Below are 27685 nucleotides of genomic sequence, written 5' to 3'. Positions count from 1 at the left end.
GTTTCTTTACTCTATTCCTTCAAAAATGGAAGAGAATTCAATAAGACCGTTGTTAAGAAAATAAAACTGCTGAAAGTCTAACATTACAATGGACAGTTTGTATTCCAAAGATACCATAGGCCTAATACCATATGTAACAAAGTTAAAATAACTCGATAATATTGCACTGCATGGTTGGAACAATCTTTAGCTGGCAGTTTCAAAAAAATATCTTTTTTGAATTATGTTTCACGCCCGAATTTAAATATACTGCTCTAACATATGAAATGAAAAGAGTGTATATAGGTCAACTGTTTATAGAATTATAAAAAATCTGGCTTCTCCAGAACCAACAGAATGTACAAAATGTCAATTAGTTGTTGAAGATTGCTTAGCCTATTTGTCAGCTTCCTGCAGTTACACTATTGAACAATGAGACACTTTCTGGACAACAATTTTTGATAATGTTAATGTAAATTTTGCTGACACTTTATTTACATATAATTTAAATGACAGAGACTTTGTCCTCTATATTTTACAGGATAACGAAAGTAACTTTCAAGAACCACAAGAATATGAAACATTTTAAGAATTAGCTATAAATTTTATACAAGTGTGCCTAGATGCTTAAAGTAAACATTCACATTTGTGGTCAATATCTTTAGTATTTTCAAAGCCTGGATTAAAGAATAAAGAAGCAACAACAACAACAACACAACAACAACAACACAGCAACAATAACGACAACTCACTCACTTACTCGCTCGCTCACTCAACCACTAAATTACTAACTGACTAACTCACTAAGTAAAAAATAACTTTAGTCAAACTAGTGAGCCATTCAAGTTCTGGATCTATTTAATTATATTTACGTGTAGAAATCAGCTAATTTTTTACATTCTGAACGGCAATACAATTTTTCCATTCACATTAGGCTTGCAAATTATAAACGCTTTTTCAAGTTGCGTCCGGCAAACAAAGCGTGCACATACAATAACGAACTGATCATTAAAATGTTTCGTCATGTTTTGGCCGGAAAGTAGATCCTATATCATCCCCTAAACTTTATGCTTATCCTATCTTTAGATCTGTAGGGTCCTCTTTTTTGTTATTTTATTACGTTTAATATTTTTTTTTCATCTAAAAGGTTAGTCTTGTATCAGGGAAAGCCCTCGATTTCCCATCGGTGACAGTCTGCAACACAAACAAGCTACGAAGAAGTGCAGTCAGAGATTCAAATTACAGCGAAATGCTGATGCTGGAAACTACCTTCGTCCAACCATATTATGGTAAAAACGTTTGTTTGTTTGTTATGAGTTGTTTACTCTCTATCGACTGGTTTATTGTTTGCATTAGACCAAAGTACGAACAGAAAGAGCAGAGAACTGAGGTGTAGTCTCGCTATTTGGACGTTCAATGAATCATCCAACTTCAATAGTTGGGAATTCTGCGGTATTTGTGGGAATATCGCTGGAATATCTTGGCGGCACGTCTGTGCTCCCAGGTCTAATTTAGACTGTATAGATATTCCTTATTAGCCTTTACTTCAAATGTATAGCTCGCATTGTCTTAAACTTTATTACGTAGGCGATAAAATATATATTGTGATATACATGTATGATTAATTTACCTGCACCATACAATGTACATACAAAAAGGAAGCAGGAAACACAATGCATCAATGATGAATTCGCTAAAGGTAACCTTCATCTGCCTATCACGATGAGCAATTAATCTCGCTTTATGTCTTCTCCATCGATTTTAAAGTTATTAATAGATGTTCTTGATTACTAATTTCTAGAGTCGTGACTGTTCTTGATTACCAATTAGAAAAAAAAAACTTTTCTTTATAAAGTCCCCTGCATGGAAGGAGATTTCCCGTGTCAGAGTGGCGTACATTGTGTAAAGCCGTACTTGGTCTGTGACGGTGTCAACCACTGTGGCGATATGAGTGATGAACGGCAATGCAATTACCGTGAGTAAGCCTTCAGTTGTACAAAAACAGCAAATAGTGAAGTAACAAGCAAATAACCCCTATACGTCACTGACACATTACACAAACACACACACACACACACACACACACAAATATTATATATATATATATATATATATATATATATATATATATATATCACAAATTCAAGTAAAAAGTAACTATCTCTGTTACTTAAGTTTCATGTATAGTCAGACTCCTTTTACCCGTCTGTCTATCTCTCTGTATATCTCTCTGTCTGTCTGTCACTCACACAAATTACTCAAAGCACAAAGATACTGTTACTTAAGTTTCATGCAAACTGCAATCACCAGACCACTTTTACAATAAGGCTATTGGCCTTTTATATGGTTGGGACGTATAATTGCATAGTAGTTTCTTGTGTCGAATAAAATTATTTATCGAATGTTATCACCACGCACTGCTTTTAGCATCAAGCTCTGTGTGTGTATATATATATATATATATATATATATATATATATATATATATACTCTGTAAATGATGTTTTCCAGCTGAATGCGGAGACGACCAGTTTCGATGTGTCTCTGGCAGTGAACTTGGCATCTGTATTTCCAACGATTTGCTCTGCGATAAAATCAGTCATTGCTATGGAGGAGAAGATGAGACTGACTGTGGTGGTAAGCGTAATTATTTACTTTAAGCACAGGTATGGTGATGAGATAGAGCCAATTTTATTTCAATGTTGATTTATCAATGTCATTAAACTTTATCCGTTAGGTAATATACTAAGAAAACACATTGTGTTGTATAATAAAAATGTTATTGTGAAAAAACAAATTTACGGTAAACCCTGGAAAAATAAATAATCAACCTTTTGGATCACGCATAGCTTTGTTATTTAAAGTTTATATCTTCATTACTTTACTTAGAATGTGAAACGGAAGATTTTCAATGTCTGGTTTCAAGGGAGTGCATCATCTCGTTGAAAACATGCGACGGAATGTTCGACTGTCGTGACGGAAGTGATGAAAGCCTCAGCATATGTGGTGAGTGGTCAAATCACTTCTGTAGACAAAGGTTCTGTTTGTTTCTACACACATGTGGAACTTAATCAGGGGAAAGAAGCTTAAGAAATATATCTCAAAATGTTTGAGAAAGTCATCGATATGACAGAGTTACTCCTGCAGAGTGTAGAGTTACTCCTGTGTTGACAAATATTGGTGTCCCTGAAGTTGGTAAAAATACGGCCTTCAGAGAATAGTCATGAATTTTATACTTCTCGTACCCAATATAGCTCGTTTTTCACTGTATAAAGAATTAGGCACAAAGAAAAATGCTTGCTTTCTCCAGCCAAAGAACTTTGAATGCCCAATTTTTGCGATCGTATCCCGATGAGTCCCGTGTTTAACCTTCTTTGATAAAGATGTTATCTTTTATTCCGGTGAAAAGTCGAATATTCTTCAATTTTAAATGCTTTCCACGGTTTAAGAGAGAGACAGCTCGTAATGGAGAGACCGTCTTTTCCAGTTCTGAGCAAACAGTTTGGACGCATACTGTTTATTGGTGCTCATGTGAACATTTCACACACAAACTTCTATCGGTCGCTGCTGAAAAAAAAAGAATTCGGAAGACTCTACAAGATAGTCAATGCGAATGAAATGAAGTAAATAAAAGATATAGCACATATAGAAAAGCTACTAGTAGCAAACCTTAAAGTTAGGTGTTTTGAGTGGAGAAAGTGTGTCCTGGCATATGCGAAATCTATCTCACGCACATTCACGTTTGGAGACTTGCGGGGGAAAAAACCTGCAGATTACAGTACCAAAACTCGACAGCACGGCCTCTTAGTCTGCTACTGCCCTTGTAAGTGCTGCTCGGTCAAAGAAGTGAGACCTAAACAGTAAAGAACCTTTAGTGGTTTACATCTTTGCTCTGAGCGAGTTGGTGATTTTTCAGATCCAGAGCTGAGGAACGTTGCACTTGGGAAATTCGCCGCGCATACGGGAAGAAGCTACTGGGAAAGCGGACCGAAAAAGGCCGTTGATGGTGACAATACCACTTGTGCACACTCTGAAAGTCAGTGGGAACCTTTTTGGATGGTGGATCTCGGAAAGCCATATCTTGTGTATGAAATCGGAATTACACATCTGCCAACGTGGGGTCGTAAGTATACAGAAGTGATGTCAATAAAACTTGTCTCTTCTCTTGGTTGAAAAATACTTAGAAAGATATTCTTTGAATTATCAACTCTAGTACAATTGAAATGTTTGTTTTGACATAATGTCTTTATTAAGGTAGTATGCGCCTCAAAGTCTAAAAACCTACACTTGTGCTCAAAATTTCCTCAAGATAACTTTCAAACATTGTCTTTCAAAATCAGGAATAAAACTCAGGAGTCACCATGCAAAGTTGTGCGCCAGGAAAACAAATTGCCCAATATTTGCACTCTTAAAGTTGAAATCCAAGATGGCTGACATTCGATTTTCGATCTTCACGTAGACAAGCCGGTGCAAATTTCAAAATGAGGCAACACATGTGGTAGACCAAAAACATTTACAGAATATCTGTCCCCGAGGCGCAGTCTACTGTCAAGGTTAAGTGCTACTGAGTACAACAAGAATAATTATTGCTATTGATTTTTTTGTCCTTTTGCAAACCGTACCCTCTCCGGGCTTTGAAATCATAAGAGATGTTTTGTATCCTTGGTATCCTAGGAAACAGGCAGAGTACAAACTCGCTCTCTTTCCGCCCATTTTTATTTCATTTCCTATTGTTTAGCCATAGAGTCAGGATGATTCTAAATCCTCCCAAGAATTGTATCACTTGAATATCGGCCTTGGCAGATACTGTTCAACTTCCTCCATGCCTCAAGTCTTATTAAAATCAGTTTCCTACGGCTCATCCTTTTTGTTTCTGCTGCTTTCGACTTGTTAAAACTGTTTCGGTAACATTTGAACTCAATTATTATGTATTGTAGTGGTAGCTGGTTAATGAATTAATTCTTTTGAAGTATTCCCACTTGTGGGGTGGGTGTTTGTGAAAGGATTTTTTATATTGCTGGAAAACAGATGATCGGCATAGTTTGTATCTGCGAAGGGGGACTCTTTAACCAAAGGAGGAGTGAACCTGTGAAGGGAATTTATGCACAAATAACTATCAAAACATAACATCTCTAGAACGGTCACTTTTCGCTTGTATCGATTTTACAGCTCGACTTGCAGGCGCTGAAATTCGAATAGGGTCGCACTGGTGGTCGTACAACAACCCAATATGCGCCACAGGCATCGAAGACCATCAGACACAGACGGAATCTTTCTCGATAAGGTGTAGCCCTTCTGCTGTAGCGGGCCGTTACCTCAGCATACAGGTCAAGGATAACTCCGAAGATATGCAGCTTTGCGAGGTTGAAGTGATGGCAGCGGGTAAGATATCTAACCTGATATCGATGAGAGAGAGAGAGAGAGAGAGAGAGAGAGAGAGAGAGAGAGAGAGAGAGAGAGAGAGAGAGAGAGAGAGAGAGAGAGAGAGAGAGAGAGAGAGAAAAATCAGATTCCATGACAGACTGCAGGAGCAAAGGATAAGAAAAATATTTCTTCGATTGAACAGTTTGTTCATCCAACACTCCTTCGTACATTTGGATGGACTTAAACTCAAAGGGTAAAAGAAACAGCGAGTGCTGAAATTTGCAAAGGCATTGCAAGTTCTTTGCCATATAAAGGATGCCCTAACAAAGTCTTTTGAATATCTGTAAAGGCGTGTCGATTTCGCGATGACTTCATGATACTGACGCTAACATCAGAATGTACTGACGCAATTGTCAACCGCTACATGTACTTTACAGATTCAAGATACATGAACCTTGCCCTCAAGCAAAAAGCCAGTCAGAGTAGTACCTTCGCATTTGGCAGTGCCGTGAGAGCAGTGGACGGAGACAAAAGTAACAACTACAGTGAGCGCAGTTGTACGCACACTCAGAAAGAATACCAGCCTTGGTGGAAAGTCGATCTTGGACGAGAATATCAAATTCATGAAGTCATTATAACAAACCGAGCTGACTGCTGTGGTAAGCCTATTTCCATCTTTATTGGGATTTCTTTCATAAAGGTAGGAAGTCAAATATGTAACTATTCGCCATAAATGTTAGGTCATTATGGTTGAAATTATACTGAACACGATCGGAACTAATTTGGGCTATTTGGATGGTGAAGTAATGTTGGTTTAATCTACAAATGTAAGCTCATCTGCTTTTCTTTTTTAAGTTATACGCTTATTTTTTACAAGTAATATGTAATATTAACATTCAGCTATAGGGCACCTAACACTTTTGACATATTTATAATGTAGCTTGGTTTATTCAGAATTTTAGGCCACCGGCCTTTTATACAATACATGAAAAGAAAAATTGAGATATTTGAAAAATATGAAGATATAATTATCCCAATTAGTTCCAATCGTGTTACTGACTAAATATTTTTTATGCACTTTGTATGCATACATTTCATTATATCCTCAGTGGGCTGCATCTATATGCTCTTCTACATGTATACCTAAATTAAGAATTAAAAACAAAACAAAAGACGAATTCCACAAAACTGTCTGAAAGTCCTTCGTCGCTAATCTCTCTTCTTGATGTACTCTCAAGCACTTATAGTCAAAAAGTCGGGAACAGTAATTTATTGAAAATATTGTGCAACACTTATCAATAATTCAGTAATTAATTTCATCGGACACGGCCTATGTACAGAAGAATAGCAGGCCTTGTTGGTGGATAATTACATCTCCTTTATGTTTGTTCCGCAAGTACCCAAGCGTAACTGTAGGGTCTGAAAATGAGTACTTTAGATCGAAGTTGGCACACCGTATACCTTGTACTCAAAGTTAAGTAAATTTGCATGAAAAAGTGAGCATAGACAATGACTTGCCACTGTTTTCTGCTCGCTTGCGTCACGGTGTCCTTCACTAACGGTAGATGTAAAATTTGAACAGACACATAATTACGTTAATGTTAAAATGAAGTACATACCTTTGAGTGTATGTCAATGATGTTTTTCATATCGTGTCCGCCAGATGATCGTCTACTTGGTGGTATTGTCAGAGTAGGTAACAGTGACGTCATCACAAACAACACCCAATGCGGAGAAAGCATAACAGCGGACCAGGTCGACTACGATAGCGATGTGCATGTTGAATGTGATCTGCGAGGTCGCTTTGTGTCCGTACAACTCGAAAATAAAACAGACTATCTCAGTCTGTGTGAAGTTGAAGTTCTCTGCGAAGGTAATGAAATAAACCTTATGTCATATATTTTCCAATTGATTTTGGTGGCTCTTTGTGACAGAATCCAAAAAGCAAGCTCAAGCAAGAGCTATGGGTTCCAGTTAAATCAACTCAATTCTGTGAATAAATGTCGTTTTAGAGAAAAGTTTAACTTTGCAACCTCAAATTACAGTAACTTTGATCGCATGTGACATCCAGTTCCACATTTGTTAGATCTTTACATTCCTTGACAACTTTGTCATCTTGTATTCTTTCACACATCAATGATTATTAATTCCTTTGGTCGAACGTAATCATCAAATAACTGTTCTCCTGGGATGCCTTGTCTTTACAGTCTTTTCAAAACGTTGTGGTTGACCTGGAAGACAAGTATTAACGAGAGCGATTTACCTCCCCACCCCGGACAACACTGTCATAAACTGTGTATGCGACAGGGGAAATCCTTATCTAATAATACAACTTTTTATAATATACGTCATTGTAGATATCGCTGACGAATTACCAAACGTAGCTCTTGGAAAACCGGCGGAGCAGAGCAGTACCTATTACACTCACGTGGCCGGCAGAGCAGTCGACGGGAACGAAAACTTCGCTTTAGAGACAGGCCACAGCTGCATACATTCTGCAAAAGAAGCGGGAGCCTGGTGGAGAGTCGACCTGCAGAGTATTCATGCCGTCTACAAAATTGTTATCATCAATCGATATGATTGCTGCTGTAAGTAGCTCTATTATCTAACATGTTTTCATTAACTCTGTAGTGTATGGAATGCCCTCTTATTGAAGTATGCACCCCAGGGTCAGATATTCGGACTCTCAAACTTTTATGATGATCTTTTGGCCTACAAATGGTTGGGGCTCTTTGGAATCTTATGGAGTAAATACAGTTTTCACCGGCTTAGTTTCGTGAAAATTGGGAATTTCATTACCAGTAGATATAACATAAGGATGGCGGCCATTTTGAATTTTAAACATCGGTAAAGATTGGGTAATTTATTTCTCTAGTTTCTATTTTTGCACAGTGACCCCGATTTTTACCTCCGATTTTGAAAGAGAGTGGTTACAAGTTTGTTTGCCGAAAGTTTGAGCAAAAATTTAAGTCCCTTTCGAATCGCTAACTGCCGTATGTCAAGATAGTTCTGTGTGTGTGTGTGTGTGTGTGTGTGTGTGAGAGAGAGAGAGAGAGAGAGAGAGAGAGAGAGAGAGAGAGAGAGAGAGAGAGAGTCGGATATATACGGTTTGAGAGACAAGAAAGGTGGAGAGAGAAATACACTGAAAGGGGACTTCTGAAGAATGACAAGATCATCTCAGACATGGATGGACACAACAGACATGCGAGTGTTTAGCATTCACAGTGTAATTTTTGATGCTTTGTAATGTAGCTGGACGGATTAACGGAGCTGTTGTCAAAGTCGGTTACTATAGAGATGACATCGAGAAAAATGTACAGTGTGGATCGCAGATCGGGGATGACGACTTACAGGACAAGACTATAGTGAAAGATTGCCTGGTTGTGATCCTAGGACAATATGTCGTCTTACGGAATCACCCTTCAAGAGAAGAGTATCTACATGTCTGTGAAGTAAAGGTCCATGCAAAAGGTTAGTCTCTATCTGTCTGTCTGTCTGTCTGTCTGTCTGTCTGTCTGTCTGTCTGTCTGTTTGTTTGTCTGTCTGTCTCTATTTCTGTTTCTATATCTCTTTGTCTTTCTCTATGTATGTATGTATGTATGTATGTATGTATGTATGTATGTATGTATGTATGTATGTATGTATGTATGTATGTATGTATGTATGTATGTATGTGTTCAGTTCACTTACATGCACGCTGTGTACTTGATAAGTTATAATTGAAGGCCAATGTTTGGCATGAGTAGGGGCCACCTTTTCAATAAATCGTCTTTCTTCAGCTGTGCATTTTCTGATGGGGAGAAATCGATTTATGAGGCTAACGACCTTACCTGGCACAGGGGTAAGCATAATTTGTTTTTTTGTGCGCTTTCACAGAATTCCTGAGGGGAGAATTCGTTGACGAATTGCACAGACGAATGTTTCTAATGTTCGATGCACAAGAAGAGAGAGCACTAACTGTGAATTCTACAGATGTCTTCACTGACATACCGCTCTACCAGTGTGTATCCAAGTGTCTCTACTGGAAACGATATGACTGCCGTTCTCTTGACTACAACCATGGTTCTAATACATGTAAACTCCATCGAGATACAGCCGGGTCAAATGGAATGGAACTTGTGAAATCGACAGGCAACGTGTATTATCAGAAGCTCCGTGAGAGTGGTATGCAGGGTTACAATTTTATACAAGAAACATCATGATGTTTCGAAACTGTCAAACTGTCAAAGCAGCGATTGATGTTTTTGTATATTTCCAATGTGGCAATGGATCCAAAGATCATATCACAAAGTAGTCTAAGAAGTACAAAATTATTTGGTGAATGCGAAAAAGTACAGAAATCGCGACTATTTTTTTCTTACCGCGACGTAGTGGAGTTATCGCTGATTCCGGGAGAAACAACTGCCGTCGCGTTCACTCCGTCCATGCATATGAGCAAATGCTCCGCAAGATCAGATACGAAGACGGCGCAGTTGTGATCGCACTGCGATCGTCTCACTCAAAGCGTTTTACACATTACATAAATGAGTTATAACCTGCTAAAATGACCTGCTTCTTATATACAACAATGTGTAGGACAGTTCAATATTTCTTTCAAAGCATTGCCAGTAATTTTCAGCTTTATTCGGCTAACTGCGAGCATAAATTCTTTGTTTCTGAAATGCATTATTAAATACAACACTCTTTATGCAAAATTCTTCATTTTTAAGTGTAAAATCCACCTCGTTATTTGAGACCATTTTTCTCACCAATGACTCGCCTCGCTTACCTTTTGCCTTTCGTAGTGTTAATTCCACCAGACAATGAAACAGCGTGCCCGGCTGAGTACATCAGATGCACATCTGGGGAATGCGTCCACCCCTACAAAATCTGCGACACCCTTGTCGATTGTGCCGATGGCTTTGACGAGTTGGAGTGTCTGGCGAATGATCCGAAAGGTAAGTTCAAACATCTCGTGCGAATGTCATATCGACCGGGCTGAAAAGGTTGGGTTTAACTCTGAGCTGTTTTTTATCGCAACAGAATCCGAGATTTTTTGTTCAGTTCACTTTCCACGGAAAATGCTCCCTAAGATCCGCCGATGGCAAACATATGGAGACAAGGACCCGTGGCCCATGCAGTGCTCTTGATTTATCTGCATAATAGCATATAAAAGTACAATGTTTACCTATTTTCAAGTCGAGTTAAAGCTGAAAACGCTCATACACTATTCAAGTTTTACAAGCAAAATGCGATCCAATAATTTTAGCACTAGTTGACAAGCTTAAGAATGATCCACAGTAACAATAAAAAGAAAACAAATGACGTGCGGTTGTTTAAATCATTTTCTTTCCGTCCTCATGTTTTTCTGTTTCTCTCGGGGTCTCTGCATGGGTTACAGCAAGCAATAAGTCAACGGTTTTCTATCCCGGCTGGCACGAGCCTTACCACGCCATCACCGACGACCTGGACGTCTACAAGTACTTCGAAGAGAACATCTATGTGCATTTCGAATACGACCGAGTGAAAGGCGAAGATCCGCCCGACTGGATGCGCTTCAGAACCTTCAGTAGGTCCCCTGATTACACAGAACTGAATAAGATTCTGAAACTCAGCGCTGATGAGATCAGTGAGTTAGGCCACCAGGCTGAAGATTTCATACTGCAGTGCTCATACGCAGGAGAAGTCTGTGACGCAAGGTAATTTACTGATCAGGATTTACAATAAAAAATCTGCTTGATACCGCGCATGTACATAGTAAAGGGAACGCAATTTTCCTCGAGTAATAGACTTTTCTTTCTTGCGTTGAAATCGCCTACGATTGTTACAAATAACCTATTCGTCACTTTTCGGTTTCTCTGCTTTTGGTTTCATTGTTCATTGTATGTTGTAAGTCAGCTTGTCACTGTGGTTTGTCTTGTGTAGACTATGTACTGTCATTGTTGATATGTGGTAGAGCACATGTGAAGTATGAACGGTCTATAGCATGGGTCATTCAACGAGAAATACGTACAGGACAGAACTACGGGAAGGCATTATGTATAGACTTACGCAAAGATACGGTACAGACGTTTTCTTGCTGCGGAAATCAATACACATAGATAGTGTATGATGAACTATTCAGCTCGATGTGCGGTTTTGAAAAATAAAAAAAACATATGTCAGATTATTCTTTCCTTCTCTCCAGCGCTGACTTCACAGTACTGCAAGACGAAAGCTATGGCAATTGCTTCCAATTTAACGCAAATCGCAACAACATGCGTCTGGCAAGAGGTACCGGCCCAGAACAAGGTAGGCACATCCGCTTACCCTATCCCGACATGAGTGTCAAATAATCGTTTCCGTATCTGATTCTCCGACAAGTGAAGCTTCAGTTAAATATATTGTTCCTTATATCTAAAGTATATTTAAGCAATAATGCACCCCCTCCCGGCCCATAACGGACGAAAACAAACTTTGCTCAACGTAATGTACGAGGCAGAGCCGCGTACATTATTGAGTGCAAAGTTTGCTTTCTTCCATTATAGGCCGAAAGGGGTACATTATTGCTATTATTTTATAGTTTTGGCGATGCCAGTGAATTTGTAGATGTAGTAAACATATTGGGCCACAATGCTGGATAATCGGATACATTTTCAGTAATAATCTGAGGGTATGACGTCACAAAATTCACTGGTATTGACAAAGGTATAATATATTTATATTTATACCTCACTCTCCTGTATATCAAAGAATCCCAAGTTCACAAAATATTATCCAAGCGAAAAGCCTAAGTAAGCTAAGTTGCATGGAGAACACGTCAGCATCAACAGACAACATTGTACGAGTATCATTGGGAACAGGAACAGCGAACATAAACATAAGTGCAGAGTAAGGTCTACCTGCCTGCTCAAAGGAATTTACAAATCTAGAAGTACCATTTGAAAGGTCAAAGTTACAACTCGAGGCAACATTATTGTGAGATACAACTATTTTGATATGCTGCGTTGTTCGATTTGTATTCAGGTTTGACTCTGACATTATTCATAGAACAACACGAGTATTTTAGTATTTATGGTCAGGACTCCGCAACCGTTGTTAGCATTGTGCCTCCTGGAGATAAACCCTTCCCTCTGGACCAGGGCTTCTTTGCAATGCCTGGAACAGCCACATCGGTATCACTGACAAAGGTAAGCGTTGGCGTATTATAGATTGTGCGACAGAGTTTTCACTGATGAGAACGAGCAGTTAGAGAGAAGGTGGGTTTGGAGAAGACAAATGAGACATGAGACATGGACATTTGCCATGCAGTCGATGGTTATAGGCTTGAACTAAAAAATATTGACATCTGATACGAGCATGCTCCACGGGAACAAGAAAAAGCAAAACCTTTACCTGAAACAGAGATTAATGGCACTCAATGTGTACAGCGATGTTGCCCTTACTTGAATAACCACCCGGTGATGATATGTATTTCCTGGTTTCAAGATGGTAACATTTCAGAATCCCTTTCATATTTTTAACACGACAGAGCAAAGTGGAACGCCAAGCACAACCGTACGGAAACTGCTCCAACCAAGCTGGCTTTGACGTCGACCAACGTGTTATGGAAAAGTACCTGTCAGACTCGTATTCACTGACGGTAAGAGTTATATGGGAAAATTTTTATCTTAATTTTCAGAGATTATTGGACTATCTTACTACCTTCATTATGAACACTACTTGATCAAATAAAGTGATTACTACTGCTTGTAATAGAACGTGAATATGAATCGCTATTATATAGGCCAACACATACAATTGACAACGAGAACTTTTTTGTTAAAAACAGGCTTGTGAAAAAGCATGCCTCCAGACTGCTCTGATCCGATACTGTGGTTGCACTGACACCTTGAACATAGAAATGCCGCCGTGTCGAGCTCTGAACAAAACGCAAGGTAACTTTGTCATCCAATAGTTGCTCTAATTGCAAGGGACATGGCTATAATAAACGAGGATTTACATGTATCGTTACCAGCCTTTGGATTCTACACTAGTCGTAGCTCCCCTTGTAGATCTTCACAGCAGCTGCTTGCCAATGGCTGCACATAGTATATACTACAAATGCGAATCATTCTTGCTGTAAACGATCAAGGTTCCATTTTATCATGCTTTGAGACCGTGTAATTTGGGTACTGAAATCGTACATGAAGGATATATACTGATATACCGATAATTAATTTTGCATAAAAATCTCGTTGTATCATCTAAGCTAACACAGTGACATCTTTCGGTTTGCAGTTGCCTGCAAGCAACTTATCTACTACTTCTTCCAATCGGACTTGCTGCCTTGCAAATGTCACCCTTCTTGCAGGTTAGTCACAACAGTTTTTATCCATTAATCATATCAGGGAGGCAACCTTAAAAGGGGATTTCGAAATCATATCTACCGAAGATATTCAATCGATAATAAAGTCTAGGAGAAATGGGTAGATACTTGTCATACTTACAGTGTAATGCAGTCATCCTTGCAGGTATAAGGACTAGGAAATGAAAGAAGGTGTTAGTCCTTTATATATAAAATAGATATTCCAGGGATATATGATACCTGTACAGATTCTATAAGAACAGGGGAAAATGGAAATGTTTATTATTGAATGAGAAGCCATTTTCAGAGTAAACAGACAATACCTTGCAACTCCATGAGCATTTCTTTGGCATGTACAAATAGATTTTCCTTACTTTTTACACCATAGCGAAAGGAAATATTCCATGACAATTTCACAATCAAAGTGGCCCTCCGATGCATATTTGGTAAGTGAAAAATTATTCTACTCTTACATGATACACCGTGATAGCAAAGCTTGCTGGTTTAAGCAATCTGGTATGTCATTATCTGTCAATGGACGCTTTGTTATTCTCTTCCATATCGACAGGCTTTGTACACTTACTTCCATTGTAATATAACAAGATTGGAACTTATTTTGGATAGTGGAATCTTCATATTTTTTAAATTTCTCAAAAATGTCGAGAGCCATATAGCTGAATGTTGCAATATTACTAATTACTGATAGAAACAAGTGTGTAACTTAAAAAGAAAAACAGATGACCTTACATTTGCAGGTTAAAACGACCTTACTTCACAATCCAATTATCCCAAATGAGTTCCAATCGTGTTATATCTATACCCCAGGGCCTATAGACACCATTCATGTTTTGGATCTCTTTATCCTTCCGCAGAATAATTTGTTGTCTCTGGTCAAGGTCAAAAGTCATAAAACTCGAAATCTGAATGATTTGCAAAGCGCAAGGTGAGTCTTTGTTGTGCTTCCTCTGATGATATCTACAATTTTCAAGTGACTTTATCAGGTTATATCTTATGACAAACACATGAATAGATTGGGGGTAGGGAGAAAAGAAAAAAAACGGCGAAGGAGTTAAACAATCAGTAAGGCACAAGCACGTTCTGATCAAATTTAGTTTTGTATTACGTAGTCTAAGGCTAAAGAATGTGTCCAATCTATCCCAGCCCCCAAACCCAAACCCTGAACTGTTCCTTTCTCTGCTTTTCTTCAAATGATTACAGTAAATTCCTAACTATATTAGAAAAAAAACCGTTTGAACACATCTGCCGAATCAAAACAAATACTCACATGTCTACCCTATTACTGAAGAGCATATGAAAGGAAACGCACATCTTTTGGTCTAAGTAACTCACGGGAGGAAATACTGCTTTTACACGGATACTTTTAATTGCAAGACTTGTAAAATGCAGTACCCGAAAGTTACAAGCTCTGGTGTCGACGCAAGTTAAAAAACTCGTCAAAGAAACGAGTTAATCGAGTCAAGAGAGAAAGTAAATAACCGAGTCTATCCACAGACATAAAATGATGCCTTATATTTGTGCAACGCAGACTTCATAATCTTCTGACTGTGGGCGATGCTATCATTATGAAGAGGTTTTTCACAATATGTCGACTCTGCTAGCTTACGACTCTCTGTGGTTTCCTTCCAGGGCAAATCTTGTACGTTTGAAGGTGTATTTTGAAACTTTGAATTATGAGTCGACATCAGAAATTCCAGCCTACACGGTAAGAAATGACACTGTTTTTAACGGAAAGGTAGAGATGCTAACACGATGGTTGAGGATTGGGTACGTCAGTGAACGCAAATCACCAGACAATTATTGTAAAAAGTATCTCCGGAAAATTATGATGTTTTCATAAATTATAGAGAACGTTTTTCTTTTATTCGTTTTCAATTCTTGACGGTTTAGCATTCTAGCAGACCACCACATATATTTTCGTAGTTCAAGATGGTCCTTCCCTAAATTGTAATTTTTTCCGTTTATGCGACCTGGTAATATTATTACCTTGTATGGTTTGCATTATTTAGGTTGTTTTCACGTCATTGTCCTCATGACTTTCTTTTTCACCTACAGTGGGAAGATCTCCTGAGCGATGTTGGTGGTACGCTTGGCTTGTACGTCGGATTGTCCATCATCACCGTCTGTGAAATAATGAGGCTTCTACTCAAAGTGATCACCAAATTCTGTCGGTTAAACCGGAAACGGAACAGCTGTTTCCCTGAAGTGCTGAAAGATTCTCAAGTTCGTCGCCTGGAATGATCTTCTCACGCGACAGTGAATCCACTGTAAACTTAATCGACCTGATTCTCCTACTGAAATCAGCAGGAATCGACGGACGTGTATTCATAAGATGTTGCAAACGTACAAAATTTTAAGGACATGCATAATATTGCCATTGATTGCAAGATATCAGCTACATTAATATTCCTACATACATATCTTAGTAACACAACCATTTGACATATTCTATTGTTTTCAGCACCGACGAATTAATTATGTCCTAGAATCAGACTAATACTATTTACATTTATTATCAATCAAGGTAATTCTTGTCCAAAGAGTACTGACAAAGCACTTCATGCCAGTTGCACTAAATATATACATGTTACGCCCAAAATTTTCAAAATTTACGATTTAACAGCTCTTTGTTAATATTCTAGTGTTCTGTACTGATACAAACGAAAACAATAGCTCTCCATGGCAAGCTGTATATATACATTTTATTCAGTAGTTTAAGAAGTTAACATTTAGCACGTTTGAAATATCAATGAAACCTATATATTTAGCACAGTAATTTTCTGTTGAACAATATGAATTATCTGATGCACTCATTTTGAAACAGTTCATGAAGTTCACCAGTCGTATACATGTCGCTTACAATTTTACAATTTTATAGTGATTAGTTCCCTGTGAAACATTTACATCCGTGAAAATGCATCATGTACGATGTTTAAGTAACATTTGCAGTGATGGAAGTTATGTCGTAAGAGAAATTCGTGTATTTCAAAACATAGTCACATAAGGTTACATTCACGAAATACTAGAAATTGCCAAGAGCACGGTTAAGAATTAAATGAGGAATATGTTTTATTAAATGTAAAATGCAAGACATTTAGAAAGTGCTGGCTGACTTTAAAGAAAGTTATTGTATTCGACTTACTAAAGAGCACCTGAGGACTCCTTTTGTCACTGAACAATGAAGCCACATTGATGTATTATTTTACAAAAAATCTTCAAACGTAAATAAATAGATGTCTGTACTAAAATAGGTTCACACGATCTACAATTACTACTAGAATACAATGATGCAAACTCAGACATACTATATTCTTGTAGCTAAATACTTTGTACTGCTCGGGAGAATTATTTCTTTATCCAGAGCTTTCGACAACTATCCAGCCTTTTTTATCAATAGTGTTGATTAGCACCACTGCGCATGCGTGATCTTAAAATATCATCTAGAATAAGGTTAGGATATAGATGAAGAACTAACTTTAAAATGCACAACATTAATGATAGCATTAAACGCCACTTGAACATTCTTTTAGGAGCAAATATCATAAAGTTTATATTCAACTATTTCACTTTACTGAGTATATCAATGAGAGATTATCTTTATTAAACAAATATATATTTCGCTGTGGGTTTCCTGATAAAAGATGCACTTGGCGTACTTAAATTTCAATGTGTAATCATTTAGTCATTGAAGTCAGATTTAATAAATGTATATTTCACGCTGGAGAGGTCTTCCAGTGTATTCTTCTTTTCCATCTTTGTTTAGCATATCAATCATATCTTCTTTTACATCTAATTGATATCTTTAAGTGGTATGCGCCTCTAAAGTGAAATACTTAAACGTTTGATTAAACTTGCCCAAAGACTAATTCAACCATTCTCTTTCAAAATCAAGAATAAAAATCAGGGGTCACCGCAGTGTATAGGTCACTGTGCAGATTTTGGTACCAGATAAACAAATTAATCAAGATTTACTGATATTTGAAATTCAAAATGGCCGCCATCCCTGTGTTAACCCTAGGAAAAAAATACAATTTTCGACTGTCAAAAATAAGACGGTGAAAGTTTTTCTTACTCGAAGGGCTTCGAAATGAGCCCCACAAGTGGTAGATCAGGAAGAATTGGAAAAGTTTTACAGTCCAAATATCTGCCCCAAAGGCATATTCTAACTTAACAAGAAATAAATCACATTATGGCATAAGTACTAGAGTTTACTTCCCCCATAGCGCACGCGCACCACATGTATTTGCACTGCAGTGCAAATGTCGAAAAAAACTTTGTGCTAAATATGCTTATGAGTAATTTGTAGCCGGAACTATGTTTGTTAAAAAAATAGTGTTTTGTAAGCAAACCAAAAATTGTCGTCTATAGGCTACACGTCTTTGCAAGAGAAATGACTTTTCGGTTTTGAAGATTTTATAAACGATAACAACGATAATGTGTACATTTGTATGACAGAGAGAAGAAGGGTACATCACTGGGAACTTAGATACTTTTAGATACTTTTAGACCGCGATGTTCTCCCATATATTCTGCTCGCACTAGTTTCCGTCGGGCTCAAGTTCATTCGCAAAATAATAAGTATGCTTTATTGCTAATATTAATACCGGAGTCTGTTGTGTTTTAAAGACCATATGAATCGGTCTTTCATTGGTTGTTTTTTTCCCATTAATCTTTCCCACAGAGATTGTAGCGACAGAGCTGGTCGTGACCCGGTCCACAAACACTTTAGCCTTTGATCTGAAATCACGCAAACGGTATTTTTAACAATCGAACTAGGGGCTGGCACAACTTTACGATGAGAGGTCAACTGCAACTTCATATATGACGCTTAATTAAAATAATAGAAGGTCGGTACATATCGTTTCGCCATCATGAAGACATCGTACCGGGCATCATTTTTATGTCATCCTTTGTACCATATGAAATGATAGCAGAACCCAATGGCGGGTTATTTTTAATTGGGCTTGAGATGTATTCTGCTGCCCCTGCACTTGCTAGACGTTCGTGCAGAGGCGGCGGAAGAATTACGCCGACTATTGCGCGTTTGCACTCTCATGCCTTTTGTTTCTGTTATAATCTTATCTGCCTGCACGTATTGCCCTTATGTTTATCGAAGATGTTGTTACCCATTCATTATCATGTGAGATGCTGCAATCGTGCTATCAGACACTTCATAAGAAGCCATAAATTTAACATTCAAAACAAATTATTTTGTCATTGTAATGCTTTGAAGTAAAATAGTATTTCCGGTGTAGGAAGAAACACGTTGGTTGGCGGCAAAGCAGAGAAGGTGCATATTTATGTATTTGTCAAAAGCACAAGAAAACAGCTGAATCAGAAGTTGAACATAAAAAAAAATTAATAATTTTACAAATTTATCTTGATTTTTAGCATTATGACACGGCTTTTTGAATATATATTTCAAAACGCCTTCTTGTACCGAGTCGACTGTTTGAAGAAAATGACAATATTAGAATGAAATTTCCTTGCATTTTTACGTGAAAGTCAACTGAATGGCTAACACTGCACTGCCAAAGGGTAGTCTTCGTCCTAAACCAGAAGAAAAGGATGACTTAACGTGTTTTCTTACATTGCTATTTGTAGCCATAGCAGCTGCTGACTCTCTTACACTTCATAGACTGTTAAAAGTCTTACATTGAAATTCAAAAGATATCACAATTGTGGCTGGACAAAGAGAAACGGAAGTGTTTTAGTATTGACAACATAGCACTTGATATGAAAGGTCTTGCAAAAATCTGAATGAATGATGTATGCAAGGTGCAATCTAATTGGCTTCTGCAACAGACCATGTCATGCTTTTATAAAATGCTCTTTCTGCAAATAGACAATCGTATTGCTACAAGTGACCTAAATCTTACATTTTCCTTGGCAAAAAGGTTCACGGATGATACGAAATTAAAAAATTAATTTCAATGATTAATGCATATCCTTTTCTGATTAATTATATCACGTGACTAACATGCGTTGATGCCAACTACTATCGCCTCGGATTTTGGTTAAATTTATTAAAATAAGTCTTCGATAATTGGCAACAGGTGTTCAGTCTCGTAGAGTCTGTTATGTTATCCCCTTGGCAGTTTCATCATGGAAAGGACCAAACACAAAACGACAGGAGCGCACGGTCGACTGACAAATCGTTCGACTCGGCCGAGTTGCCAGGTCTACCCAGTGACTGATCCGGGATATCGGTGAGTTCTCTCCTGCCTAAAATATGTATATCTGAGGCATTTATAGCATACAGATGTCTTGTTAGCTGTCGTTGCTTCGAAAAAAATTAATCCTATGATCTCTTCCTTAACTTACCGATTAAAGGAAGGTACAAATGGTAACAATGGGGACAGATTGTTTAAAATTTGTACACCTGAAATATCAGGTTTTACGTTAAGTTGCCGTGCATTTAGGATTGTACCAAGTGTGAAGATGAGAAAGATCCCCTTCGAATAAACCCTTTAGCTTGTATATGATGATCAAAAGGCGCCTGAATTTTTGCCCTAATGTAGCAGAACCCTGTGCCGTATGGCCATGCTTCAGTCATGCAGTAGCTCTTAGATACATATAAGTGGTTAAACACATTTTCATTTTCTGACTGAAAATTTCTCTCACAAGATAAACAGCACATAGAGTAAAAGTTAGTCAGGGTATTAAGTTAGATGATATCATCCACTGTTGGTGTTCATTTTAGCATACTTCTAATTGCCCTAACCGAATAACGACAGTTTATTCTTAACTTGTGCTCTGTTTGTTATACTTACCATATAAAGTGTAATGTTCTTAATATTCATTAAATTATATCAAAAAGTGAGCTTTCCTAGTTTATTTTCAATGTTTTAATTCACAGTCGAGACTCGTGACTGCCATTGATGGAATGAATTTGATTCCTTACATTTTAATAATACACAAATCTTTACTTGCTAATTTAATTATTTGAAAGAAACAAGAGTATATATTTTATCAGATAGTGTTTAACAAATTTGTAGTTGTCCATTATGGATGTATGATACAAAACTGTTTCGTTTGTCTGTCATCTAATGCAAAGGCTCGACAGCCGCGATTACAAAAAAGTTGTAGAACGCTGAGGATATTCCTCATGAAATCACAAAAAACCCATGAAGATACCCAGTTCCTAAAAACGAAACAATAAAAAACAAACAAACAAACAAACAAAAAACCGAAAAAGTTTTCCTAAACTATTAAATGTTAAGAATGAGCCGTTGTAGCTTCTAACTTAATCGATTTGCAGTTGTTTACTTCTCAAAACCAAAAATTAGCTTTGTTATATCTTTTTCATTCTTGCACTGAAAAAATATTAATCATCAATCGAAGCAACAACAAAAGTTGAAAACTTTCAGCGTAGATATGAACCACTCCTCAATGTAACTGAAGAAACAATTTTGCTTTCCAGTTTTCCATTCTTTCCTAAGAGACGATCAACGCCAATTTTGTTTGATTTGCGTGAAGAACAAAGGTGTCTTTCATCTTAGCCTGATTGCAGATTTGTAGATATGAAGTTTAAAGCTCTGCATGCCAAATGTATGCAACATTGTCACATGCGTTTTAAGTTAAAGTAACTTAGAGATCAAGTAGATTTGGTTCGCCATACAACCGTTTAAACGATAACTATAAACGCATGTTTCATATTATAGCACTACATATTTTGCTGAGGTAACTATTAGGTGCGCGTGAGAAACATTTTGAACGCATGGACACCATTCGGTGAGAAAGAAAACATCCTTTACGAATTTTAAAAAGTATTTCGTCGGCACAATAAACCCTTTTGTACCCCCATTAATTATGATATTCATATGGTGTTCATGAAACGTGTGTAAGTACATGGAATGTTTGCATAAGCAACAGACATGTAATTGTAATAAAGAAATTGTTCCTTGTGTAACTTAATACTTGACACTACAACATCAATGCAAACATTTTAGTACCATATTTGAAGAAATAACAACAGATCAATATTAATTATCCCTTTTCATAATCAAACTCACTTGATCTGGAAAACTCCAAAGTTTTGATTCGAGTGTGATTTGATGAGAGTGCGTGCAAATTTCTAATTACGTTTGTTTTGTTATTTAAAAACCCGACAAATCGGAAATATTTTCGATAAATCGTTTAAAGTTTGATTGCAAAGAAATGAAAATAAACCAGCAGTCAGTGTACTTATTTCGTATATATATGCATAATTGCGACATACACAAACATTGTCAGATAGATGCATAGATAGATAGATGGATAGAGGGATATATAGATAGATGGATAGAGAGATAGAAAATAGATAGATACACAGACAGACAGACAGACAGAAAGACATGCAGATAGATAGATAGATACATTGATAAATTGATAGACAGATTTCAAATAGAGAGATAGACAGCCTAGATAAATAGATAGACAGATAGATAAATAGACAGATAGATAGACAGCACGTGATGTAGACGCAACATTGTTTAAGAAGCGTCAACGCGATTATTTTAAATGTCCATTACTGCTCCTTCTTCTTGAATAAATCCTTCTGACTAGTTTACTTTTTGTTACCTTGGCAACAATAAGATCATCCGTCAAAAGAAGAAACAAATTAATAATTAAGTCAATGCCAATTTCGAAGGTGACCTTGACTTCTTAATTTGCAAATATGGAATTGAATAGGTTGCTGTTTTCATTAAAAAGTGCAAATAATTACTCCTAATCAAACCGTTTTTCATTATTTATGATCATATGGTGTGACAAACTATGATTAATATTTTCTGGAATAAAACATCAACAAAGTGCAATTCGGAACAAAGTCTTTGTCGTACATTGTAAAGGGAATGGTTCACTGGTGGCCCCAAAAGAGCTTCAGAGACTCCCGACAAAACAAATGTGACAATTCAGTACACTTTCGTTGCTGAGAGTAATTTTCCTTGTTTTGTCTTCAATTCTATTCTAGAGAACCTGAATGCCAAGCACTCGCAGTTGTACTGTAATGTGATGCAATTTTCATTGATATGAAGATCCGGAACTTTGTATACGCCCTAAAAATCTGCTTGTTCGAAATCCTTTTCATGTTTATGATATATATATATATATATATATATATATATATATATATATATATATATATATATATATATATATATATATATATATATATATATATATATATATACATATATATATATATATATATATATATATATATATATATATATGAGAGAGAGAGAGAGAGAGAGAGAGAGAGAGAGAGAGAGAGAATTCTCTCTGTCTGTCTGTTTACCTATCTATTTAGAATAGCATAAAATTGAAAATCCACTTCATAGAACATTACATTTCAAAAATTAATCTGTTTGTTTATTTTTGTATATTCATATTTTACAATAGTTTATCATTTACACTGCCGTAATCCAAATAGTCGAAGAAATGATGCCCTACAAATAAATTAATTAGTCGATTTATGAAAGTGATCAGGTCTTCTGAATTAAGTCCCACATATCTCTTCATGTTTTGTAAAAATTATATTTTTACCACAGTCAGTTTATTCTCTCAAAGCTGCAGTCTTCAATCACTGAGTCTTGCATTAATGCTTGTTGACATTGACTATTTGTTAATCATTTGAATTAATTCGAATAATGACTTTTTGGTTACGCAGGTCTGGACAAAAGCACTCCAACAAGCCATATCCGATTCTGTCGATGGATGCTGTAAAAATTGAAGAACGCGACATGTACACTTCTTCAAAGACGAGGTTGTTTGCAGGCCAAGGGCAGACAAATCAGTCTATCCCAGATTACAAGTCTGCGAGCGAAACGTCCTGGCCTGACGGAGAAAAAGACGGAGAGAAAGATGATTCGATCAAGGACATGTTGGTTGACTTTAGCAAAGAGACAACAGCTCACGGCCTAGTCCATATTACCTCGGCCAAATCGAGCCTCACTCGGTCGACGTGGCTGGCAATTGTCCTTGGGGCGTCCAGTTTCATGCTCCTGCAGATGACGTTACTGCTATTTCAATACTTTGAGTATAACGTCAGCGTCACGGTAAACGATATTACTATTAGTGTATATATAAATTCCGAACACTGTTCTGCATGAGAGGGGAGCGGCTGATGATTTAGCATAGTTTTGTGGCGTAAAGTCTATGTTAGTGAAATCACATCTTAGTATTATACATGCATAACATAAGAATGGACAGTTTACAAAAACAGGTACCTACAAGTTTATGTACGCCTTCCCTTATCTGGAGTTAGGGACGTGATCATTTCATTGGAAAAGCCAAACGTGAAGGCTATCGAGACAGACGTTCTTGAAAGTTCCTAAAATATTTATGAAAACACTTTGTAAACACAAGGTAGATGGGTTTAAAAATCTTTCCCGGGTAGAAATCAGCATTATATTCATGTTCCTAATAACAATATCAGTTTGTAGTGGCCATTTTAAACGCGACAATACGCATTTGATATATCATGTCGTGGCCAATTTAAAGCTACTTAGTTGGAAGCCACCTTTTCAAAACAACATTTTAGCCACCCTCACAAGACACAACATTTTACCCTAGATTGCTAGTCAATCATTTTGACAAAGTAAGTATCTTTAGCCGTAGGATTTCTTTGTCAATCATTTAAAGCTGCAAATGAAAGTTAGTAGAATTACTACTGTATAGATATCTTGAGGTCATGAAGCTTTCCAGACATATTCAATTTTGCTCAGTGCTGCCTTTATTGCTTTGGTGTATGATAGTAACTGTTTTTTACTGAAAAGGTTGCTCTGGTATCAGAGAAAGCCCTAGAGTTCCCATCTGTGACAGTCTGTAACACCAATAAACTTCGCAGAAGCGCAGTGAGGGACTCGAATTACAGTGAAATGTTGATGCTAGAAAGTAACTTCGTCCCTCCCTATTATGGTAAGTGTGAGAGTTTTTGATTTATTAGGAACAAACATCTTTTTGGCTAATTGCATTATGACAAAAGATTAAAGGAATCCATTTCCAAGTTGTCCATATTTGCACGATAATAAAATGTCGCTTGCAACTTAATACCCCACAAATACATTCAAACAAATTGGATTTTTTCCGCAACGTGTAATTATCCGAAATAATTGGACTTGTGATGTTCATGTCCATATGCATTTTGTTATGCTCTGTTATTTTTAACACGTAGATATATTTCTTAAAAAAAGCTAATTAAAGATATTACAGAACACAACAGGTTTGTTCTGAGACTCTTTATATAATTAACAGTTTTCATCATATCAATCATCAATCATCAACACAAAGGAGTGACTTTCAATAATCACTAGGTTTAACTCAACACTGCCAAAGGTTGCGATTGGAATTTACTGCGTCAACAATGGAGGGTCATCTCATTAATTATAAGTTTAGAATGACAGAAACGGGACCACTTGGAACTAACAAAGATAATTAATAACTTAAATTGGCATTTATACGATTAGACCTCATTGAATTGTCTACTTATCACCGGAAATGTTTCTTTTATCTGCACCACGTGAATAGTATGAGTTCAGTTCCGTCAATCATGCTGTTCAGAGGCTAATTCTGGGTCAGATGATAGGTGGCGGCCGGATAATTTAAATCTACCTGAAATACATTGGTTGCTCATGCTGGATATTGTGGAATAATAGCGTTGTTCCACGTCTAGTCACTTCGTTTGTTTACCAGTTAAGCAAATTGATAATGTCAATAGATCATGCAGAATCGGTATTGTAATGTACACATATTGCATAATGGAAATTTTGTGACGTCATCACAGATTCATTACATACCGACGGAGACAAAAATCTCGCAATCATCGAAATCGATAAAAACTAAGACATATCACGCTCATCGTTCATATAAGTACACTAGCTGTATGCATTTCTTCGACAGAAACAAGGTATAAACTTATATGTACAGAAGAATTATAAGCAGTAAAAGCAATAAAACTGTTATAAAACTCTCTTTGTCAGGTGTTGCAAACAGAACGCATATTTTGTACCTTTCAAATCCGTCAATTGGAAGACGCCTCTAGAGAGATACTAGAATGGCGGAAAATAAACATTACAACAGGGAGATGAAGTAATTTCAGTCCTCGAATAATCTTATTTTCTTTATTGGTTGTCGGAAAGTCTGGATAGATCATCATTTTATAAATTAGGTTGATTAATGTGATATACAGAACGTGAAAAACCCAAGGACGAACTGAAAAAACAAAACGGCAGCCAATAACCAACCACACAAACAACTTTTTCCACAAAACAAAGTCCACAATCAACTTATTCAAAAGAACTGACATTTATTTTGGCACAGAGTAATACAGAGTGGCAACACTTGCATGCCTTTTGTTCCATGGTCGTCTCGGTAGACTATTGGCTTTTCATATTAAAATGAGCTTCAAAGGTGTTAAACTTTTTGGAGGCTTGGTTTGTGGTTGATAATTACACGAGATTATGCGAAACATACGACGAGATGGCATCGTACTGCCAGTCGCGTAGCAACCATAGTTACTTTGTGAGCTCTCAGGCCAGAAACACTGCCTCACGCCAATCAAAACATAACACGCCAGCAGTTTCATAAACATGTCCTTTCTTGGCGCACGTGTAAAAGACGGTGTGACTGACCGTAAACTATTGAGTAAAACCAGACAGTATCGATAAAAGACTTTCAAATTTGGTTCAAACACACTCATTATATATTCATGAAATATGAGAGGAATTTTTAAAACGGTAAAACCCACTTTCCTGAAGCTCAAACACTCGCGTTTTCGCCAGCACATCAATTCCGATCAGCACCACACGACAACTACAACACAAGCTTTGTCGAACATACTTTCGCTTAACAATTGGTGAAAGTCCGAAAATTACCGAAGGGTGCATGGTCGGCACTCTTCGGAAAAGAGAGCCAAGAGCTTCGTGAGGCGAGGCAAACATGGATTGCTTACGTAACCGCTTCACGCCTTAAACAATAGCTGATGATATTACTCTGTGATTTGGGTAAGAATCATGTAAGTTCTGGCACTCTCGGCAACCCCACCTTTTGCCATCTCAGAACAATATTTACATTCATGAAGAATTTTTTTTCCTCTGCTCATTCAAATTCATCGTATCGTATTTCTGTCTAGATTATGTTTTTTCTTTTGTAACAAGTTCCTTGCTTAGCAGGAGATTTCCTGTGTCAGAGTGGCAAACATTGTATAAAGCCGTACTTAGTCTGTGACGGTGTCAACCACTGTGGCGATATGAGTGATGAACGGCAATGCAATTACCGTGAGTATACTATTTGTTAAACGTGCACAAACGTTAAACACAGAAATACCCAAACTACAAAATTATGCCGACAAGAATTCAATGAGGTTGTCTGAGAGGAAATAATAATGCATGCATGTACGGTTGGTAAAGTGAATTATTACATATGTACCACAGATTACCAATTTGTTGGCAGCGAAATAAAGTTGGTATTTTCACAGACAGAGATAATATAGTCCCTCCATATATTTTGCATTTTCTAAAAAACTGTGACATTTTTCTAATATTTTAGCTTTTGATTGAGCTAATTATCACTGCTTTTAAATATTTTACTAATTGCTTGCTTTCAGCAAAGTATTTCACATGTTTTATCAACTTAAATGCATTTCAGAAACAGGTCACGTGCCATTAAATAATGTTTACAAAGAAAACCATGGTTAAGAAATTATTTCACGCTAAATTATGCAAATTAGTTACCATCCCGTACTACTTTCTATTGGTAAATATTGTCTCCTGAACAACAATAAATACTGAAGCGGATTGTATATCTGTGGAAGAAAATAATTATTACGATTGGCAGAACTGTATAAGAGCTTATATTTTATTATCGAAGTGAAACTAATATCTCGGCACGGACGGAGCAAAATACTGTGACTACGATGGAAGCGGTGTAAGCTCTTACCGGCGAAGCTTTAAGGCCGTTTACATCTGCAAGATTTGCTACGGTCTCGACCGAAGACGTCAAAGCTCTCGTCAGATTGCAAAAAAATAAACGGAAACA

General features: G+C 37.1%; 2 protein-coding genes across 2 annotated transcripts in view; both read left to right on the top strand.

Annotated features, from left to right (window-relative positions):
• The window catches only part of LOC139118754 (uncharacterized), a 30114-nt gene extending 12699 nt beyond the window's left edge, over positions 1 to 17415 (top strand). Inside the window, exons 3-24 of the mRNA XM_070682184.1 lie at positions 1127 to 1268; positions 1835 to 1954; positions 2491 to 2616; positions 2869 to 2985; positions 3896 to 4102; positions 5149 to 5361; positions 5781 to 6002; positions 7007 to 7216; positions 7701 to 7931; positions 8596 to 8814; positions 9220 to 9507; positions 10128 to 10280; positions 10724 to 11021; positions 11510 to 11613; positions 12328 to 12491; positions 12833 to 12943; positions 13133 to 13238; positions 13582 to 13654; positions 14037 to 14094; positions 14521 to 14591; positions 15296 to 15371; positions 15722 to 17415. Of these exons, the coding sequence (XP_070538285.1) occupies positions 1127 to 1268; positions 1835 to 1954; positions 2491 to 2616; positions 2869 to 2985; positions 3896 to 4102; positions 5149 to 5361; positions 5781 to 6002; positions 7007 to 7216; positions 7701 to 7931; positions 8596 to 8814; positions 9220 to 9507; positions 10128 to 10280; positions 10724 to 11021; positions 11510 to 11613; positions 12328 to 12491; positions 12833 to 12943; positions 13133 to 13238; positions 13582 to 13654; positions 14037 to 14094; positions 14521 to 14591; positions 15296 to 15371; positions 15722 to 15907 (3495 nt within the window). The 3' untranslated portion in view covers positions 15908 to 17415. The remainder of the gene's footprint in view (positions 1 to 1126; positions 1269 to 1834; positions 1955 to 2490; positions 2617 to 2868; positions 2986 to 3895; positions 4103 to 5148; positions 5362 to 5780; positions 6003 to 7006; positions 7217 to 7700; positions 7932 to 8595; positions 8815 to 9219; positions 9508 to 10127; positions 10281 to 10723; positions 11022 to 11509; positions 11614 to 12327; positions 12492 to 12832; positions 12944 to 13132; positions 13239 to 13581; positions 13655 to 14036; positions 14095 to 14520; positions 14592 to 15295; positions 15372 to 15721) is intronic.
• Positions 17416 to 19694: 2279 nt separating this feature from the next.
• The window catches only part of LOC139118253 (uncharacterized), a 30236-nt gene continuing 22245 nt past the window's right edge, over positions 19695 to 27685 (top strand). The window contains exons 1-4 of the mRNA XM_070681529.1: positions 19695 to 19875; positions 23319 to 23706; positions 24427 to 24568; positions 26806 to 26925. Coding sequence (XP_070537630.1) covers positions 19772 to 19875; positions 23319 to 23706; positions 24427 to 24568; positions 26806 to 26925 — 754 coding nt within the window. The 5' untranslated portion in view covers positions 19695 to 19771. The remainder of the gene's footprint in view (positions 19876 to 23318; positions 23707 to 24426; positions 24569 to 26805; positions 26926 to 27685) is intronic.

Source organism: Ptychodera flava, chromosome 19, assembly GCF_041260155.1.
Source record: "Ptychodera flava strain L36383 chromosome 19, AS_Pfla_20210202, whole genome shotgun sequence".
Taxonomy (NCBI): domain Eukaryota; kingdom Metazoa; phylum Hemichordata; class Enteropneusta; family Ptychoderidae; genus Ptychodera; species Ptychodera flava.
Note: the sequence above shows the minus strand (reverse complement) of the source record. Positions and strands in the feature narration are given on the sequence as shown.